Source organism: Chiloscyllium plagiosum, unplaced genomic scaffold, assembly GCF_037043375.1.
Source record: "Chiloscyllium plagiosum isolate Xiang-an unplaced genomic scaffold, Cpla_swu_hap1 HiC_scaffold_9, whole genome shotgun sequence".
In the NCBI taxonomy this organism is placed as follows: domain Eukaryota; kingdom Metazoa; phylum Chordata; class Chondrichthyes; order Orectolobiformes; family Hemiscylliidae; genus Chiloscyllium; species Chiloscyllium plagiosum.
In genome coordinates, this window is record NW_028270147.1 from 77,972,327 (window position 1) to 77,994,255 (window position 21,929).

The 21,929-nt window shown below is 41.2% G+C and overlaps 1 protein-coding gene across 3 annotated transcripts in view; it reads left to right on the top strand.

The window, feature by feature from the left end:
* The window catches only part of kcnt2a (potassium channel, subfamily T, member 2a), a 712,068-nt gene that overhangs the window by 336,849 nt on the left and 353,290 nt on the right, over positions 1-21,929 (top strand). For all 3 annotated transcript variants that reach the window (XM_087990852.1, XM_087990853.1, XM_087990854.1), the window contains exon 11: positions 16,723-16,903. In XM_087990852.1, the coding sequence (XP_087846978.1) occupies positions 16,723-16,903 (181 nt within the window). The remainder of the gene's footprint in view (positions 1-16,722; positions 16,904-21,929) is intronic.

The window sequence follows — 21,929 nt, forward strand, 5'->3', positions numbered from 1 at the left end:
TTGTTAATGTATCGAGCAGGCAAAATGCAGATGATTATAGGGTAGGAGCACAGTTGTAGGTATTCTGTACAAAGCAGACTGTTTTCCTGGTTAATGAGCCCCGTACATATCTCTCATCCTTCAGCACCTGCATTAAAGGAGAACAATTGCTTTTCCATTGACCAGAAAGCATAAATGTATATTACACTTTGGTGTCATCAATTGGCTTCACTACCTCTTCACGCGGTGCAAAATAAACTCAATCCTCTGATATCTCGGCTTTACTCATTCAAGACTTAATGGGCGGCACGGTGGCACAGTGGATAGCACTGCTGCCTCACAGCACCAGAGACCTGGGTTCAATTCCCGCCTCAGGCGACTGTCTGTGTGGAGTTTTCCACGTTCTCCCCGTGTCTGCGTGGGTTTCCTCCGGGTGCTCTGGTTTCCTCCCACAGTCCAAAGATGTGCAGGTTAGGTGAATTGGTCACATTAAATTGCCCATAGTGTTAGGTGAATGGGTAAATGTAGGGGAACGGGTCTGGGTGGGTTGCTCTTCGGAGGGTCAGTGTGGACTTTTGGAGCCGAAAGGCCTGTTTCCACACTGTAAGTAATCTAATCTAATCTAAAAAAAAGACTTCTGACTTGAGGACAGTTTCATGATTTGGATGTATGTTCATCGAGGTCTAGACTGCTACTGCGAATCAATACTTAGCTTATCGTCAGCTCAATGACTTGATGTTTTAGTCACAAATCTCTCTGACTTGAATGTGTGCTTGAGGGAAACTGTTCAACTGTGAATGAAAATGTGTGCAATAAATCCAGAGCCTTTGATATATGTGGAAGAACGGCAGTCTAAAAAAAAACATGGCAAACAAAGAAGCTGAACCAGAAACTTGCACTGACCATGTTTTAATGCATTCTGACTAAAATGTGGCAGCTCAACTAAATAGATTCATGTTGACATGATACAGTAGGACTTGTAATGATATTTACTGATGTACTTGTGCTTCCTTTGAATTTGGCTTATTGCCTATCTCAGTCTTTAATCATAAATAGAGCATATGATTAATTCTCAAATGGCCCTCTTGTGGTGCAGAGGTAGAGTCCCTAACCCTAGATCGGGAGATCCAGGATCAAATCCCACCCGCTCTAGCGGTATGTAATAATATCTCTGAACAAGTTGGTTAGAAAAATAGGTTAAATTAAAAATTATGATTAATTCTCAGTTAGGTTGAATTGTTTTATTACGAGAGAGCAAATTAAATATGATGTGATTTTGAAATTCTTTTGTTGCTGGAGTGGTTGGCTGGATTACATGGAGGAAGTGTTTAATTAAGGTGTGCAGACATGGCACATATATCATTTTGTGCTGGTAGTTGATAACTAACAGTTATCAAACCATATCTTAAGACGGTGATATGAACTCTGTCAGAAACCTCTGAATTCTTTCAGCAGCAATTATGACCTTCCTGAAGAGTGATGACCAGAACTATGCACAAAACTCCAGCTGTTGCCTAACCATTGTCTGGTATAGTGTTACAAACCAGTTCCATAGTGAGGTTGCACAATTTATAACAGTTCCAGACTGGATCAAACCATTGAGCTCCAGGTGAGGAGTGTGAACTGGCTCCCTTTTTTCACCCATCCCCTCAGTTGGTCGCAACAAAGTTAAGTTTTAATAGGATCCCATCCCTTGCAGATATATTTCTCCCAGTTTTAAATTAAATAATGTCTTAAAAAGAGCCAATTAAGGCAGTCTATCTTGAATTAGCATAGAATGCATTTATTAATTGCTAATCATGAGACAAAATCGTAACGGAGCAGACATATCCACAGATTAAAACAAAAAGATGAATCTGAAAAGATAAAAGTTTAAATAAAAAATGCGGACCATTTTTTGAATTGTTTGTGAAGAGTTCATTGTTGACCTTGCAATGTACGTCAACGGTGATGTTGACACTTGTAGTTCAACAGATAATTTGAGATTCTTGGATTTGTAGGTTGATTAAAACTCTTTATCCTGATTCCTTTTAGCAGTGGCTGGCTGGCAGCACTCAGAGTGAAAGAAATTTTTCTCTTTTTCTTTACCTAAAGTGCAGGGGTGATTAATGACTATTCTCAGTGTCCCCCACACTACTCTAGTTCACAAAATAGGTCATCAGGCTATTAATATAGAAGGACTAGGAGAAAGTGAAGACTGCAGATGCTTTAGAGTCAGAGTCAAAAATGTGGTGCTGGAAAAGCACAGCAGGTCAGGCAGCATCTGAGGAACAGGAGTGTCGACATTTCAGGCATATGCCCTTCATCAGGGATGTGGGGGTGTGGTAGTGGGAAATGGGGCTGAGATATAAATAGGAGGGGGTGAAGCTGGGGGGGAAGGTGGAAGAATGTGGCTGGGAAAGCGATAGGTGGATGCAAGTTGGGGTGATTGTGATAAGTCAGTGGGGAGGGTGGAGCAGCTAGGTAGGAAGGAAGATGGCTAGGTAGGACAGGTCAAGAGAGTGGTGCCAAGTTTGATGGTTGGACCTGGGATGAGACGGGGGGAGGGGACTCAACTGGTTTCTAAATCTCCCCTCCCCCCCACCTCATCCCAGGTCCATCCCTCCAACATGGCACCTCCATGTTCCTTCCCACCTATCCACCCTTCCTACCGACCTATCACAATCACCCCCCACATGCATCTACTGATCACCTTGCCAGCTGCCCTCCTCCCAGCCCCACCCACCCTCCTATTTATCTCTCAGGCCCCTTCGTTTCCCTCCCCACCTCCCACATTCCTGATGAAGAGCTTATGCCTGAAACGTCGACTCTTCTGCTCCTCAGATCCTGCTTGACCTGCTGTGCTTTTTCAGTGCTACACTTTTCGACATTAACATACAGTAGTGGTGCAATTTGTTTTTAGTCCTTTTATTGTATATTCTTGGAAGGCCAAAATACACAAAATCTATAAGATATGGCTTTCTGCTAAGAAGGTTTCTTTGCCTGTTTTGAAGTTTCATTGACACTCTCCAGGAGCAACATTCCATGAGGCCCACATGGGACTTTGCTAGATAGTGAATATTAGTTGCATTTTGGCTGCAGCAGAATTATTTTAATAAATACATTTTGATTTCAAAGTTAACAATGTCCATGTTACTTTAAGGTCTTGATCCATGGTCATGGCAGGAGTTTCAGCCTTACATAGAACCATAAGACATAATAGCAGAAGTAGGCCATTCAGTCCGTCAAGTTTGCTCTACTATTCAATGAGATCTTCATGGCTGGTCTGATAACCCTTAATTATTCTTTCTTGCCTTTTCCATATATTGCTGGATTCCCTAATGGATTAAAATTCTGTCTGGTGAAACCTTGAATGTACTTAATGGCCCAGAGTTAACAGCCCTCTGTCATAAACAATTCCAAATATTTACCACCCTCCTTATATCTGCCTTAAATATGTGAGCCTTTATTCTGAAATTAGCCCTTTGGTCCTAGACTCTCCCACGTAGGGAGTCAACCTCTCTGCATTAACCCTGTAAAGTCCCCTTTGAATCTTGTATGCTTCAATAAGGTTGTCTCTCATTCGGCTAAATTTCAAGGAGTGCAGGTCAAACCGACTCAACCTCTCCTCAATTATATCCGGTATTAGCCAAGTGAACTTTCTCTGGGCTGTCTTCACTGCAATATCTTTCCACAGATAAGAGTCCCGAAACAATTCACATTATTCCAGCTCCAGCGGTAGTCTGATGTATAGCTTTAGCAAAACTTCCCTACTTTTTTTCTCCATTCCCTTTGAAGTAAAGGCCAACGTTTCATTTGCCTTCTTTTATTACCCTCTGAACTTAGATGCTAGCTTTCTAAGATTCAAGAATGGAGACTCCCAAATCCCTCTGTTTGGTAGCTTTCTGTAGTTTTTCTCTTTTTCAATAATATTCAGCTCCTTTAATCTTCCTGCCAAAGTGCACAATCTCACATTTTCGTACATTATTTTCTATCTGCCATATTGTTTTGTCCACTTACTGAAGCTGAACATATCCCTCTGCAGATATTTTGTCATTCTCTCCTCTTGCCTTCCCATCTATTTTTGTGTCATCTGCAATTTGGACATAGTACATTCACTTTCTTCACCTGAGTCATTAACATACATTGTAAGTAGTCGTGTGGCACCTCTCCCTACCCCCCACCCCATCCAGGAGTTAGACCCTGTGGCACTGAAGGAACAGCTGTATTTCCAAGTCAAGATGATGAGTGGCTTGGAGGGGAACTTGGAGGGGTGGTGTTCCCATATATCTGCTGCCCTTGTCTTTCTAGATTGTGGTGGTTGTGGCTTTGGAAGCTGCTGTCTATGCATCTTTGGCATATTTCAGCAGTGTGTCTCATACACACATCTGCTACTGCACAGCGGTGGTAAAGTGACTGAATGGTATCACAATCAAATGGGTTGCTTTGTCCTGGATGGTGTTAAGCTTCTCGAGTGTTTTTGGAGCTGCACCCATCCAGGCAAGTAGAGAGTTTTCCATCACACTCCTGACTTGTGCCTGGTTGATGATGGACAGGCTTTGGGGAGTCAGGAGGTGAGTTATTTACTGTAGTGTTCCTAGCCTCTGACCTGCCACTGTATTTAAGTGGCAAGTCTAGTCAGTTTCTGATCAATGGTAACCCCTAGATTGTTGATAATGGGAGATTCAGTGATGTTAACAGCACTGAATATCGAAGGGTGGTAGTTAGATTATGTTTTTTTCGAGATGGTCATTTTCCTGGCCAATATTGACATTCTACAATCACCATCATCCTCTTCACTATCAACTTTCCAGCCAATTTTAATGTCATCTGGATATTCTCCAATCATCCCGCCCATAATTTAAATCATTAACATCCACAAACAGAACTGCCCAGTAGACCCTGAATTTCTGTCTGTTCATGCCCATGGGTCTTATTTATTCCTACCTTACCTCGATTTCTTCCCTTGTCCAGTCCCTCCCTAATGCTTTGTGATGTTTCAAAATTTCTAGTTCATGGGTTCCACCCACCTCCTGTTTACCATCAACGTGCAAATCCTTTACATATCCATTCCCTGTCAGGATGGTCTCAGCGCTCTCTGCTTCTACCTAAACCATCTCCATCCACACTCTTGTCCACCTGACTGAGCTGGTCCTCAACCCGCACAACCTCTCATTTCACTCATCTCACTTTCTTCAGGTCAAAGTTGTGACAATGGGTATCCACATAGGTCCCAGTTATGCCTGTCTCTTTGTCGGGTTTGAGATTCTGGGGAAGATTTGCAGCTCAGCTTGTGGATCAGGTTGTAAGTTTGCTTGCTAACCTGGTAGATTTGTTCTCAGATGTTTCGTCACCATGCTAGATAGCATCATCAGTGAGCCTCTGGTGAAGTGCTGGTATTCTGTCCTGCTCGCTAATTATCTATCTTGGATTGTTGTGGTGGCTGATATCATTTCCATTTCTGTTTCTGAGAGGTTGGTAAATGGAGTCTAAATCTATATCTTTGTTAATGGAGTTCTGGTTTGAATGCCAGGCCTCTAGGAATTCCTGTGCGTGTCTTTGTTTAGCCTGCCCCAGGATGGATATTGTCCCAATCGAACTAGTGTCCCTCTTCATCTGTGTGTATGGTATACCAATGATAGTTGGTCATGTCTTTTGGTGGCTAGTTGGTGCTCATGTATCCTGGTGGCTAGTTTCCTGCCTGTCTGCCCAATGTAACGTGTGTTGCGGTCCTTGCAGGGTATTTTGTATATGATGTTCATTCTGGTGGTTGTTGGTATGGGGTCCTTTAAATTCATCAGGAGCAGTTTCAGTGTGGTGGTGGGTTTGTGGGCTACCATGATGCCTGGAGGCCAAAGTGGTCTGGTCATCATCTCTGAGATGTCTTTGATGTGTGGTAAGATGGCCCTGCACGTGTTGTGTCTTCCTATTTAGGTCTGTTGTGCAGGAATTGGCCAACTGTGCTTATCGGGTACCCGATGTTCCTGAATATACAATGTATTTCACCTTATCTTTCTGCTTACAAATTTGTGAGCACCAAGCTGGAACCTTGATGCACCTTTGTGCTGTATGAGAGGTTACACCTCTGAAGAATGGAGCATGAGAATTTCCACACTGAATTTGGCTGCTTCCATTGCCTAATCATTTAGAAAACTGTCCAGGAGATAGTGAAGTCTGCAGATGCTGAAGATCAGAGTTGAGAATGTGTTGCTGGAAAAGCACAGCAGGTCAGGGAGCATCCAAGGAGCAGGAAAATCGACGTTTCAGGCCGAAGCCCTTCATCAAGAATGAGGCGTCTTGCCCGAAACGTCGATTCCCCTGCTCCTCGGATGTTTCCTAACCTGCTGTGCTTTTCCAGCACCACACTCTTAACTAAAACCTGTACAGCCCATTTTGAAAGGACATGCCCTTTTCTCACAACAAATGATATTAACAGTGCAAGTTTCCTGCTTACACACACTTAAAACATTGATGTAGATTCATGAATTGATATAGAGAGCACATTGTGGTATCTATCCCTCATGTTTTACAAAACTGAGTGATTTCAGCTTGTGGATGGTTTCAAAGTAGACCCTATGAAAATAGGAATGGGGATAAGGCTGTGCTGGAATGATGATCCAGATAAAAGCAATATTCTTCCATGTGAATACTGAAATTTTGGGATTCACCAAAATATGGCAGAGGCAATAAGTTTTGCTCATGAGTAGGGCAAACAATAACATGTAAATTCAGACTGTGACTTGAGAGTGTTATATTACAGGTAATCATAGTTGTGCTTAAACAAAAACGCATTGGATTATACAAGAAAGAGCAGATGTGACCTAGGCAGAATCATACAAGCAATATGGATCATAAGTTATGGAAATGAATTGAAAATCACTGTGAAGAAAGTAAATTTAAGCAACAGAAAACAAAACAAAGGGACATAAACATACCAGATAATGACTGCTGTTTTTTTTCCAGTACTGTATGTTTACAGGAGCACAAAGTTTGGATTTTTTTCACATAATTGCAATATAATAGATGCTCATGCATTTAAGACAATCTGTTGTAAGTTGATTATACACTCAGTTTTCTGAGGTCAGCTTATTGGTATGTTTTCAAACACTGACTCAAACGAGCATAGGAAACGCATTAGCGATTGGAGTGAGAATTGCAGAGAAGTGAAACTGGTAAGGATGGGCACCATTAAAAGATAGTGCTAGTACATCAGAAAACAACTGGAGAGCCTGCAAAGGCACTTCAGCCTATTGGAGCTTTTGGCAAAAGTGAAGAGACAGGGAACCACAGGAGATTATGTTGGGTATTCAGAAACAGGCCATTTGCCCCAAATGGTCTGTGCTAAGTTTTATGTTCTGCTCGGGTCTCCTCATCTTCCCTCCTTTAAGACTATCATGGAAACTTAGAAGCAGGAATATATACTCTATACTTGACCCATTGAGTTGCTTGACCATTCAACATGATTGTGGATGATCCTCTCTCAGTACCATGTTCCTGCTCTCACCCCATAACCTTTGATGCTTTAAGCCTCTAGAAATCTATTTCTTTCTTAAATGTGTTTGGTGACTTGTCCTCCACAGCCTTCTGTGGTAGAAAGATTCACTCTCTTAGGAAAGAAATAGCTCTCCATTAGACTCCTAAATGGCATACCACAGTGTGAGCCCTTGTTCTGTACACCTGGCCAGGGGTGTCGTCCTTCTTGTATTCAGTCTATCCAACCCTGTTTAAATTTTATAAGTTTTATGGAGGGGCTCTCTTATTCTTCTGATCTCTAGTGAATACAGGCCCAGCTGATCAAATTTCTCCTCATGTGACAGACCTGTCATGTCAGGAATCACTCGGGTGAACCTTCACTGCACGCCCTCTATGTCAAGTATATCGTTTATTGAGTACGATATTCCAAGTGTGGTCTCACCAAGACCCTATACAGCTGCTGTAAGACTTCCTTACTCGTGTACCCTTATGCAGTGAAGGCCAACATACCACTTGCTTTCCCAACTGCTTGCTTCACTCGCGTATTTGCTTACACTGACTAGTGAACAAGGACACTGAACTTTCTTTTGTACATCAACATTTCCCAATCTATCGCCATTTAACAATACTCTGCCATTCTGTTTTTTCTACCAAAGTGGACAACTTCACACTTATCCACATGATTCTGTGTCTGCACGCTTTCGCCCCTCTCTGCCAAAATTGCCCTGAAATTTCTTTAAATACTCTTTACTGCTAACAGTCGCACCTGGTTTTATATCATTAGCAAAATTGGAAATATGATTTGATTCTCTCATCCAAATTGTTCATCTATGTTGTAAATAGCTGAGCCCAAGTATTGGTCCCAGCAGTACCTCACTCATCGCTATCTTTCACTCAAACAATGACCCACTATTGCTACTCTCTGTCTCTCATCTGCTAACCAATTCTCAATCCATGCCAGTATGTTGCCACCAATCCTAAGTGATTTGATTTTGCACACTAACCTTTGGGAGTTTATCAGTACTTCCTGAACATCCAATAAATCGCATCGGCTGACTCACCTTCATCTACAATTCTAGTCACACTCTCAAAAAATCTCCAGCAGGTTTGTCAAACAGTATTTCCTTTTTATCGATACATGTTGACTTTATCTAATCCAGTGGGTATTTTCTGAGTGTTCTGTGATCACATCCTTTATAATGGACGCCAGCATTTTCCCTACAGCTGATATTAGATTAATTGTTGCAAAATGTCACTGTTTCTCCTCCTTTTAAAATAGTGACATAATGTGTGCCACCCTCCAATCTGCCAGGACTGTTCTAGAATTTATAGGACGTGACAGCCACCACATCTACTATTTCCATGTCACCTCCTATATTACCTGGGGTGTAGATTATCAGGCCCTAGGGATTTATCAGTTTTCAGTCTCATTTGTTTCTCTAGCACTTTTTTTTTTGCTCATACTAGGAGTGCTATTTGTGTTGTCTTTGATGAAGACAAATTTAAAGTAGTAGTTTAACTCATCTGCCATTTCCTTGCTTTCAATGATCAGTTTGCCCATTGTATACTTTAAGGAGCTTACACTTGGCTGCCCTAATTTTTTTCAATTTTGACATATTTATGGAAGATGCTACAGTCCGACTTTGCAATTTAACTCATTGTCAATTTTTGCCTCGCAATCCCCTCTTGATACTCCTTTGCTGAATTCTAAATGGTTCCCAGTCCTCAGGCTTGCTATTTTTTTCTTGCAACTTTATATGAATCTTCCTTGTGAATAATGTTAACCTTGTTTTTTTTGTTAGCTATCATGAATGTCTATTCCCTTCTCCTTCAATTTTTGTCAGTTTCCCATTAAATAAATCTGTGCTATTCACTTCAACCACTTAATGTGGTTCTGAATTCCAAGTGTTTGCCATTTTTTGGTTAAAGGAGTTTCTTCTGGATTTCCCAATGACTATCTTATCATCATGGCCCTGATCATGTTCTTTCCCATGAGTCATTACATTGGCCATCTATTTATGGGGTGATCAATAATTTCATTGGTCTGTGAGTCTGAGGTGACCCCACCTCAGCCATTTCTCGGAGCTCTAACCATACTTCATATAGTGCCTGGCATTGGAGTTCCATTCACTTTAATGTTTGATGTTCTGCCCCCCAAAATGCCAGTCTTTGCAAGGGGCAAAAGTTCTGGGCCATTGAGGATTGGAGACAATATTGCTGTAGGAGACAGCCTCCATGGAACACTGGACCCTGGACCTGGACAGGCTGCCACGGATTAGCCTGTTGATCTCCATATGTGGTAGAGGGCCACCTGCCACTGGTAAAATGCCAGCGACAGCAGTAAGGAGCCCTTGTCTGGCCTTGGAATTGATCACACAACTAGCTTCAGAGTGGAGGGCTGTCCTCTGACCTTCCCCAATGCCAGCCAGGAGAAAAGGAACGTGACAGCGCTGACACATCTCGTATCCCCCTTCCATCCAATTTTCCAGACCTCCTAGATTCAAGCCTATTCTTTGGACCTTTCTTGAATCCATTCCGTTCTCTCTCTCTATTCACTCCCTCAAACCCTTTCATAATTATTAAGACCATAGATTAAGCCTCAGCCTCCGGTGGTCAAGACAAAGGCCAGTCAAACATTTCCTGCAATGTATTATGATGTACTTCTGGCATTGTCCCTGTAGGTTATCGCAGTTTTTTGCCAATGTTTCTTCATGTCTTTTTGTGGCAGCAAGCATTGCATGTGTTACTGTAATTGTGTTCGAGATTTAATACAGTTTTAATCTAGCGTCTTTTCAGTTTTATCCCTCTAGAAGTAGAGGAGTGAATGTCATGGTGAGGGCAAGGAATATTAATTGGTTGCAGATGGGACCTGAGCTGGGTATTCCCTCTCAGAGCAGTGCTGACTGGTCTGGTTGGTTGGCAGCTCTGTAGTTCCAGCAGCACCACTGGCAGGGCAGGTAGCTACAGAAACCAAGTACCAAACCCGGGACCTTGTGATTCCCAGGAGGGCCTGAGAATGTTGGAAGAGGGAGGGGGAGGGCCTGACAGAGAGAGGGCACCTGTGGGACCATAATGACCTTTGGCAAAGGGGGTGGGGGGTCCTGATGGAGGAAGAGGGCTCTTGCGTGAGGTGCATCCATTTTCTGCAAAAGGCTTGAGCCTTCTAACAACTCCAATGTATGTTGCTATTTCTTTTGTTACTTTACTGTTGCCTGTTTTGTTTATTATGTCTGCCTTTAAAACAAAGTGATTCACTGCTTTAAACCCAGTTAATCCATTAGGATGATAAAGGCTCATAATAAGTAACAATGAGCCAAATCAGCTTTGTTGAGATCAGGTGACAAATGCCAAAAGAGATATTGGAGCGAAGATGTAGAATATCTAAGAGCAATGACGTTGTATTTGGATGGCATCGAAACTATGCACCTTATATTCAAAAAATATTCAGTTGAGAATATTGTGCAGCAGCAATGCCTTGTAATGCCAATGTTCTGTCAATGAGTGATTTGGCATGCGTTTACAGCATGTGAGCCTTATTGTCATGAGATCCCAGTCTCAGTTGATCTCCTATTGTGAGCTGCCAAGAAGAACAGTTTGGAAAATCCAAGTTTGTGGGAGGGAAAGGTCACAAATGGAGCATAGGATCCTCCAGTGTAACTATAAAATCATTATAAATGACAATGCAATGTATCTTGTTATAACGACATTCAGTTGAATGCTGTTTTTGTATGGGGCCAAAAGAACAGGATTTTCAACACTGCACAGACAGGTCCTACACAGTTTAAGGATTATGATTATCTTATGGGAGAAAACAAATACTGCATCCACTTTTACCATTCTGGATATAGTGAAGGTAATGAGTGGAAATAAAGTATATCAAATTATTAAGCTTTGAGACACATATTAAATTTCCACATCTTCCTCCTATAATGCCCTGCACAACTTCCAGCTGTTCGTCTAGTAGACTGATGAAGGGTGGGCTGAAAGCACAGATTACTTCTGTTAATTTTTGACCATGCCATAATCGCGCTGTAAAATGTTTGTGACCTTGGGAAGGCTTCCAGATAATTTACTGAGCAAATCTAGACTGTATTCTCTTAGTGATCGCAATGGAGTATTACTTCTGGTTGGTGTCACGTGACCACCATTGAGCTCTCTACTTCAACTAATCAGATCATAGGTCATCCCTTCACTTGCTATTCAGCTGTTGACACTTTACTCACATGATCTGACACTTCTGGTCAACTGCAGAGACTCGTTATTTGGCCTGTCCACTCACAATATTTGTATAATCTTGGGCTTTCACTGCCTATAAATTGTGTACCTGTGTGCTTTTTTTCACTTCACCTGATGAAATGAGCAGTGCTCCGAAAGCTTGTGATTTCGAATAAACCTGCTGGACTTTTACCTGGTCTCAAGTGACTTATGACTATTGCACTTAACCACCATAGTTCTTCAGTTGCAGTCTTAAATTTGGACCTTAAATAGGATCTGACGAGATTAAGTTGTAGAGCTTTGTATTATCAAGTACAACTGTGAGATTCTAATCAGTCATGTAATGTAGTGATACTAAAGAAGAGAAATACATTTGAAATTAGTTAGCTGGCGATATGTCTTTTTATTTGGCAGGGACTTAAAGAAATCTTGTGAAACAAAAAAAAGTATGCTTTTCATATTCTATTACAGATCATTTTAATATAATCTGAATGGAGGTAATATGTTGGGGAATGGGTTTTATTTTAAGTTTTGACTTCAATTAATCACAGTGTATCTTTGTCCACTTAGATTAGATTCCCTACAGTGTGGAAACAGGCCATTTGGCCCAATAAGTCCACACCGACCCTCTAAAGAGTAACCCACCCAGACCCATTCCCCTACATTTACCCCTGACTGATGCACCTAACACTATGGGGCAATTTAGCATGGCAAATTCACCTGACCTGCACACCTTTGGACTGTGGGAAGAAACTGGAGCACCCGGAGGAAACCCACACAGTCTCAGGGAGAATGTGCAAACTCCACATAGACAGTTGGCTGAGGCTGGAATCGAACCCGGCTCCCTGGTGCTGTGAGGTAGCAGTGCTAACTACTGAGCCACCATGCTGCCCCCAATGTTCTTTAAAAATATAGATTGAAAATTTGGCAATACGTACCGTGTTTTTTTTCATGATTTACGGAAACTAATTCATGTGTTTCTCGTAAAGCAAGCCTTTAAATCTCTTGAAGGTTAAGCCAATATTATCTTGCCTGAACAACCCAGATAAAACTGTTATATTAAGTCAATGTTAATATTATGCAACTAGGTTAGTAAATAGTTCTTTATTTGCTAGTACAAAAGAACCATTGTCTCATTGACTTTTGAAAAAAAAACAAGCTAAAAAATAATTTTAAAGTAGTCAGATTCTTATTCACTGACTATGCCTATGAATTACAGACACCCATCAATCCTTTAGAGATCTGGTGCTACAGTTCAATGTTGCTCCATTCAAAATGCCAATCAGGAGCTCCCAGAAAGTGAATGGCACAAAACGATTACTCTTTTCTGAGCCGCAACACCAAGACCAAGCCCCTGTTGCATTGCAAATGTTGCTTCCCTGTGCTTGGCATAATAAAACTCTGCAGCATTTTTGACTGAATCTGCTTGCTGTGTGAATGAACAGATATTAAACATGGTCAAGTTGTTGACCATCTTATGTTTGACATGCAGTACATGTCAGTGCACACAGCGTTGTACTTAGATTCAGGTCATATTACATGACTGATATTGATCACTTGTGTTTTAGTATTGCTAGCTGTGAGGATATCAAGAGTTTGCACTATCCAGGTTTGTTATTCAGAAGATAGTTTACAATTGACATATTCAAGGCATGACTTCCATTCCTAGTACAGTTGGTAACAGAGCAATCAGTTAGTTGGGGTAAAATAGTTAATACTAACCAAAAGAATTATCATTTAAGCTCATACAACCTCCTATTTCCTCCTCTCAAACAGGGTTTTGTTTGCTTTTACAATTCAACGGGTGTACCTTTATCAACAATTTAGAAAATTGAAAATATCTTCTCTGCCTTTCCTGTCTATTTGGGATATTTTCTCTGACTCACCTTCCCCCTCATCTCTTTCTTATTCTCTTGCGCTCGAAATTCTACACTTAGTCTCACAGGTATTTAAAAAGAGTCTTTTAACTGTTTAACCAAAAAGAAGAAGGTTTAGCAATGTTTTTTTCTTGGATTCTGACCAGTTTAAATGCTGGAACCTGCAGTGTCAGGTGGCTGTAGTGATCTCAGGAGGTGAGGGCTGAAGGTCGTAATGTGAAAGTCACTCGAGGAGGGAGTACCTGGTGGCAAGGGACTCTGTCTTAGGGAGGACACCCGACTGGAAGGGTAGTGATTAAAAGGCTGTCTTTAATATAAACTATATAAACTATAAAATATTGCTCCTGTTCTCCCTGGTTTGTCTGTAATTCCTTCAGTTATGCTTAAGTTTGTAGCTTGGGAGATCAGGTATTAATGCTTTTGCTTTCCAAGTTACTGCAGACGAACTTAAAATTCAATGAGATAACCAGGTAGGGGGGGGGTAATTCACCACAGTGCCAAGAATGAAAGCTAAGTTCAAACTGTTGAGTTGTTGTCTTGTTTCCTCCGAAGTGCTGAAGCATGCATAGGACCTTGATTTCTCAGTGAATGGTGGTTTTTCCAAATTGTTTTTCGACTGGCACTCACCTCTGAGATTAATGGAAGAAGGGAGAGAAGAGACTCCGATATCTTTGAGGTTTTTAGTCGATCTTGCGTTCTCTCTCCTTTGTTGCTCCTGCTCTTAGTGTGCACTTCTTTTGTGGAAGCTACCTGTCATCGCTTTATTCCAAGCTGAATAGCGGTAGCCAAACTTTCACCTTTCAGTATGAGAGTTTATCATACAATTGTGAGTAGAACAAAATATCCTGTACTGATTTTCAGTGCCTCTTGAATAAAATGGCCTTTTCAATGCAGTTAGTTTCATAGATTGCATGTAGATTATCTATATTTATAAGTTAAAAATCACACAAAGGCAGGTTATAGTCCAACAGGTTTATTGGAAGTACAAGCTTTTGGAGCACTCTGAACTACCTGATGAAGGAGCAGTGCTCCGAAAGCTTGTATTTCCAAATAAACCTGTTGGACTATAACCTGCCTTTTGTGATTTTTAACTTTGTCCACCTCAATCCAAGACCGACACCTCCACACTATGTTTACAAAGTGATCACGCTGTCCATTTTACAGCAGTAGTGCCCTTTGTGAAACTTTTTTTTTAGTCTGTGATAATCTTGGGTAATAAAGTCAAGTGATGAAAGCTGAATATTTTCACGATGATCTTAGTGTTAGGTTCTCTCTTTCTTTGAATGTAGAACCAAAAAGGTTCCATACGAGTAAAATAACTACAATGAAAGTTTCAATACTAGGGAAAGCTGGATGGATGAGGCATTCAAATAACAAAGGGGATATGCTGTTAATTCTCAAAAGGTTTTTGCAGGAGTACCACAAATGTGTGCTGAGGACGCTCCTGTGGGAATTAAACTTTATACCTGTCATTATTTTATAACCAGCCATAAATTGTTTCAAAATAAATTCACATTAAAACACTGACAGTTGGAAAATCTAAATCTGCATTGACCTTCAGCTATGGATAGCTATTTAGGGGAAATTCAAGCTGAGCTTTCTGATACAGATTGAGGTTTCTGAATCCTTCCAGCGATGACGATACTGTTAGATACTTCATTGATGTCAGGGCTGTACTGTGTGCAATGCACTCACCTGGTCATAATGTTACTCATAGTGAACTAAACTGGCATCTATGATAATGGGGTAGCAGGAGGAGAATAAGTGTTTGGTTGCACTCTTAGCTGAGTGGACTTGTAAGCTCTTCAATATAGTCTAATCATTGTAATCATGCTTGATTCTATTGTAGTTGACTATGGGGGCATTAATAGACTCTCCTTCTCATGTTAATTATCTGATTCTAGTTTCCTACTTGCAATTGAATTTAGAGAGAGAGACTTTGCTCTCATCCTTTCTTGTATTGTGGAACATCTTAGCCTAATCTTTCATCTGAAATGAATATAGGAATTGTTGAAACACTCAAGTGTGTCTGTATAGATATCTGTTCAGAGAGTAGATGAGAAGCTTCGAATGTGAATCCTTCCTGAAAACTGGAAGGTACTTGAGATTAACAGGAGAGGGGACAAGACAAAAGAAATAAAACACAGCTAGGCAAAAGAAATGGAATGGCCTTTTTATCGTCTGATTTTTTTTGGTACTGAGAATGTGTGTGTCCATGGGTAATCACTTCACTATTTGTGCCTCATTTTAAGGTATGGCTATTGCAGAATACTCTTTATTGAATGAGGGTTAGTTTCCTGTCTAGATGGTAATAAAGGTCTGATGGATGTGTCAGGCCATAAGATTGTGTAATGTTCTTCAAATAGCAAGCGTGCCATGGGTGCCCAGTATTATGTTAGCTCTGTCTCCCAATTGATTCAATTGGTATATTGTATGAATTAAAAAGTTACTGTTAGAAATTTATTGTTGCCACTTTTTATTGCGCTTCAGAACAATAAATAAGAGAAGTATAAATTAGCACCAAATTGCCACAATAAGCCAAAACTAACATTTGTTTGAGAAGTAAACCTCAACTGGTTTGTAATCTTTCTTAGGCTTCCATTTCTCACCATCATAAACAGTCAAGGTGATGTTTAGTCAGGAACAAATTCGCAAAGATCTGTCATTGAATCACACTGACTAGACGTCGGATTGTGTCTGAATGTTTGGATGTTTTGTCTGGTGGAAGCAAGGGAAATGGAATCCTGATTTCGATATTGTCAAAGACATGTTCAAAAGATTACACTCAACAGTGAAAAAGAGTTGCTTTTATTTCTCTTTAGCTAACCATTTCCCTGTTAGCGTTATGAAATTCTGACTGATGATGGTTTTGGCCAGAATATGCTTTTTCGTATCACCTTATTGCTACATAAAAAAAGTCACACAGTTGTTTTGGTTGAATCTGTTGAGAATCTATATAACTACAAAAAGAATTACACATCAATCCAATAACTTTTAAGAAACAAAGCCATGTACTCCCCAAAAGAAGTAGCAAAAAAAAAAGCTCGAATCATGATGCACTTTTAAACACAAGAGAGATTATTGAACAACCAAGGGATACAGAATGAAAATATCCTCGTTTGAAAGTGTGTGTTAGATTGTACTGCTGGAGATTGGTTGGCAGTATTTTTAACCCTTATAATTTTCCCTCAATTTTCAGCATCTGTGGAATACAACATTTGGAAAGAGCAGGGAATAACTTGACCCTGTTTGATTCACTTTATTTCTGCATTGTCACCTTCTCTACGGTGGGGTTTGGGGATGTTACACCCCAGATCTGGCCCTCCAAGCTGTTGGTAGTCATCATGATCTGCGTCGCCCTTGTGGTGTTGCCTATTCAGGTAAGCAGTGCACAGTATAAAATATGGTTTAAAATATTATCAATAACCTTCAATATTAAAATGATAAAAGTAGGTACTTTTAATAATTGTTATTCCGACACGTTTATTTCTGATGTGCTGAACTTTTCAGGTGTTTGATTTATTTCAAGTAATTGCAAAATTCCAATGATTTATTGATCTTTCACTGTACCATTAGCTGGAAAGTATGTTCCCATTTTCAAAGCAAAAACCTTAATCGTGTCATATGAGAAGCAACAAAAATGAGGCCAGAAGAGGTGATTAACATCTAATATAGGCTGTCATGTACCCAGGAAGTAAAATCATCCTCCACATTGTAATTTTTTTTTAAGATTCATTCGTGGGATAGTGGCATCACTAGCTGGCCAGCATTTATTGCCCATCCCTAGTTGTCCTTGAGAAGATGGTGGTGAGCTGCTTTCTTGAACCGCTGCCATCCATGTGCTGTAGGTTGACCCGCAATGCCCTTAGGGAGGAAATTCCAGGATTTTGACCCAGCGACAGTGAAGGAACAGTGATATATTTCTAAGTCAGGATTGTGAGTTGCCTGGAGGGGAACTGACAGGTGGTGGTCCCATGTATTTGCTGCCCTTGTCCTTCTAGATGGAAGTGGTCTTGGGTTTGGAATGTGCAATAATGACGATATTTCATGAATTTCTGCAGTGTAGGATTTCTTGTAGATAGTACACACTGCTGCTACTGAGCAGTGATGGAGGGAGTGAATGTGGTACCAATCAAGTTGGTTACTTTGTCCTGGATGGTGTCATGCATCTTCAATTTTGTTGGAGCTTCACCCATCCAGGCAAGTGGGGAGTATTCCATCATATTCATGAATTGTGTCTTGTAGGTGATGGACAGGCTTTAGACAGTCAGGAGGTGAGTTACTCGCTGCACTATTCCTAGCCTCTGACCTGCCACTGTGCTTATGTGGCAAGTCCAATTGAGTTTCTGGTCAATGGTAACCCCAGGATGTTGATTGTGGGTGATTCAGTGATGGTAACATCATTGAATATCGAGGAGCAGTGGTTAGATTATCTCTTAATGATGATGATCATAGCCTGGTATTTATGTGGTGTGAATGTTATTTGCCACTTGTCAGCCCAAGTCTGGATATTGTCCCGATCTTGTTGCATTTGGGCATGGAAGTATTTCTGCATCTGAGGAGTCACAAATGGTGCTAAACATTGTGCAATCATCAGCGAACATCCCCATTTCTGACCTTAGAATAGTGGGGAGTGATGCCACACTTGGTCGACTGCAGCCTTGATGTCAAAGATGGTCACTCAACTCACCTCTGTGTTTCAGTTCTTTTTCCTTGTTTGAACCAAGGCTGTAATGAGATCAGGAGCTGAGCGGCTCTGGTGAAACCCAAACTGGGTGTCACTGAGCAGGTTATTACTGAAAAGATCTTGCTTGATAGCACTGTTGATGACACCTTCCATCACTTTACTGATGATCGACAGTAGACTGATGGGACACTAATTGGCTGGGTTGGATTTGTCCTGATATTTGACTACAGGACATACCTGGGCAATTTTCCACATTGTCGGATAGATGCCAGTGTTGTAACTGTACTGCAACAGCTTGGTTAGGGCAACAACAAATTCTGGAGCATAAGCCTTCAATATTATTGCCGGAATGTTGCCAATCGCCTTTGCAGTATCCGGTTTCTCCAATCATTTCTTGATATCGCTTGGAGTGAGTCGAATTGGCTGAAGACTGGTATCTGTAATGCTGGGGACCACTGGACCAGGCCGAGATAGATCATCGCGCTTCTGGCTGAAAATTAAAGAATTTGTTGGGGGGATTCAAGATTATTCCACAGCTTTTCTATGACATTTCCAAAAGGATGACTCAAATAATTGAAAGTAAATTCAATCTCATATAACTTGCATTTTCCTCAAAATCTACTTACTGAGAAATTTACATAAAAGCAAAATACTGCTGATGCTGGAAATCTGAAGCGTGCAGGGAATGCTGGAGAAACTCTGTTTCTCTCTTCACAGATGCTACTGAGTTAGCATTTCACGTCCATTATGCCTGTTCTTCGGAACCTCAGAAATTTATGTATTTTGCTTACAAATTGCTAATTATTTTAACCATATCATGGTACATTTGTGTTGCTACATTTGAAAACCTCCTTAAGAAATGTAGCAAGAAAACCATTTATGTCTTGAACATAGTAACCACACAATATTTTTTCAGTTGATTCACAAAACTGGATTTCAGCTGCAGATGTGAAGCGCTTTTGTCAATCTTTTTCAAAGCTCTGTGTTCAGGAGTTCAACATGGTGAGACTAAATTGCTCAATTTGTCAAATTTACATTCTTTTTTATGTCAACTGCAGTGCTTACTTACATTTCCATGATGTAATTTCTCTTTTTGATAGACTGACTCATAGTTTCCGGCTTTGATCATTGTTCCCATCTCTAGGCCTAGATTTCATAGGAAACAACTCTAAACATAGATGTGTAGCAAGACAATTAATGAAGGCAGTTCATCTATAACACAGTGCAGGAGAAGATGCCATTTGTAACCAGCCTCCACCCAAGGAGGACGGTTTTTTTTTTGGCAAGTTATTAACATTTCGATTGCCTCCGTCTACTTCAGTTTTCATTTTGTGAGGTAAATTGGACAGAAAAAGAACGAAGATGTGTAAGTCTTGAGGAGCTGCATGGCCTTCACCACAGAGACAGATCTGGGCAGCAGATGCACAGGAACACCACCACCGCCAGTTCCCCTCCAAGTCACACATTGTGCAGAATTAAATGGCAAGTATGAAGGCAGGAGAGGTTGTGAGCTCACTGCCACCTTTCCTCCACCTGATTAAATCTGAGGCAGGAAGGCCCATGGATAGATTTCCTGTCCCGCTACTCAAAGATTTGACTGGGAGCAGATCCCCTGCTGTCAGTTCAGGCCCACTATCCTTTAACACTCTACTTGCCTCGAGGTGGGCTGTCCATCTCCAACTTGAACAGAGTCCTGATTTGGAGAGCTGCCAATCAACCTGATTGAGTCTTGTTGGAGAGGTCAGTAAGTTGGGAGGGTGGGGGATGATGTGGACCTTGCAGGACAGAGCATCCGATGTGGAAAGGGGCCCTTTAAGTGAGGTGGAGGCCCTCCCAACTTCCAAGAAATGAGCAGAGTGACCTAGAGTGGGCATCCCATGGCCTCTGAACTGCTCCCACCAGATTCACGCTTTGAGTCCGGGTATGAAGCAGTCTTTCAGTGGCTTCCCGTCATAAAACATGTGGCTAGGTTGGAACCTCAGTGAAGATTATTTCCTGTTTGAAAACCCATTGGTAGGCATCTGTGAAGTGCTGCCCATCAAAACAAGCATGACGTTTAAAACTTCTGAGGGAAGGGCCAATAATTTTGTGCAGTTCTTAAAATTACAGCCTTTCCTTTGTGGAAGACATTTGAAACAGTTTTATTCTACCTAACTGGCTCAGTAACTGTGTTCTGGGTTGTGATAGTGCAATGGTTGGGCTCCTGAACATTATAAATTGGAGGCCTGCAGGAATAATTCAATCCCTCTTGAGAAATTAAAGTAAGAAAAGGCAATGTCTTTAAATTGAAGGTGAAGCTGTCAGATTGTCATCAAAACTCAACTGATCCAATGGTCTCGCAGTCCTTACTCAGTTGGGCCTGTATGCACCTTCAGTTCCATTTTCATGTGAACTGCCTGTGGAAGTGGCCAAGTCACTGGGCTGCCTTACAACAGCTAGTGGAAGAAGACGTTCCATCACTGCTGTCTCTAGGTAACTAGGGATGAGCAATAAATGTTTACACTGTCAGAGATGCCCACATCCAAAGAACTATATTTTCTTCAAACGTAGCACTTTTATCCATGTCAGATTTGTTTAACTGGTTTTAAATTTGGCATTTAAAATGAAACTCAAAAGCGTCATGTTGTCTTTCAGGTTCCTAGTATCACCGCAGACATTTTTCAAATCAATTGGTTTGATTACTGTTTTTATGTTCAGGCTCTCTAGCCTCAGCTGTTGCCTGCATTGAGTCATGAATTCAACAAGGTTAAGAGAGACCCCATACTGTTTTCGCTTATTAATTACACAATTTTCTACCTAGATATGCCTCATTTTCCCAAAAGAGAAGAATGCTGAAATAATCGGCAATAGTGACCCCACTGTGTATAATTTAGGGAAAAAAAGTGAACTTGTCTCGTTGAACCAGCATAGTTTGTCTTCTGATGCATTCCCTCATGTTGTGCTCCCATTATTCCTGACCAGCTAAGAGTGAAAATTGTGTGTTTTGTCTTGCCTACCAGCTGATTCTCATCCTTACTGTCAAAATATGCTTTCACTGATGGGATTTGTCTTAGCAAGGGGGGAAGCCGAAAACTTACAAATTCAGTTTTGCCAGCTTCTAGCCCACTTCTTGCACCTGCCAAATAGTTTTGTGTTTGTAGCACACTCTTTCTTGTTGAGGTTGGGAGGGTAGGGGGAGCTTTTGCCCAAGAAAATGTGAACGTGATAATGAGGCAGCATACCTCATTGTCATTTGTTTATTTTTTAAGATTAACTGCGGATTCAGAAGTGTCAGAACATTCCAGAACTCCATTGAGATGAAGATTTGTTGGACCTTGGCAATGTCTTCACACTTACCACCTGAGGAATCTTACACTCTCTTCTCTGCAACCCCCATTCCTCATATTAATGATCTCTCCCTGTTCAGGCATCTAGTGAACCAACCCAGCCCTCCCAACTCCAGGGAACGCTGATTCCTCTTTCCTTGCCAAACTTCTGATACCCATCTCAAGCCCTGATAGCGTTGACACCACCACTCCCCCATCTCCCACTTTCTGACCCCACTTCTCCAGATAAGCAGCCCATCCAATCACGGTGATGTCTTCCTCCAACTCCATTTGATCAACTTGCTCAATTCAATTGCACTCTCTTTTCTCCCCTCCCAACAAATCCCTATTTGCTCTCCTCCCCTACCCCATCCGCGCAGGCCAGAGACGTGTGATGGAGCGAAAGCTCCACAA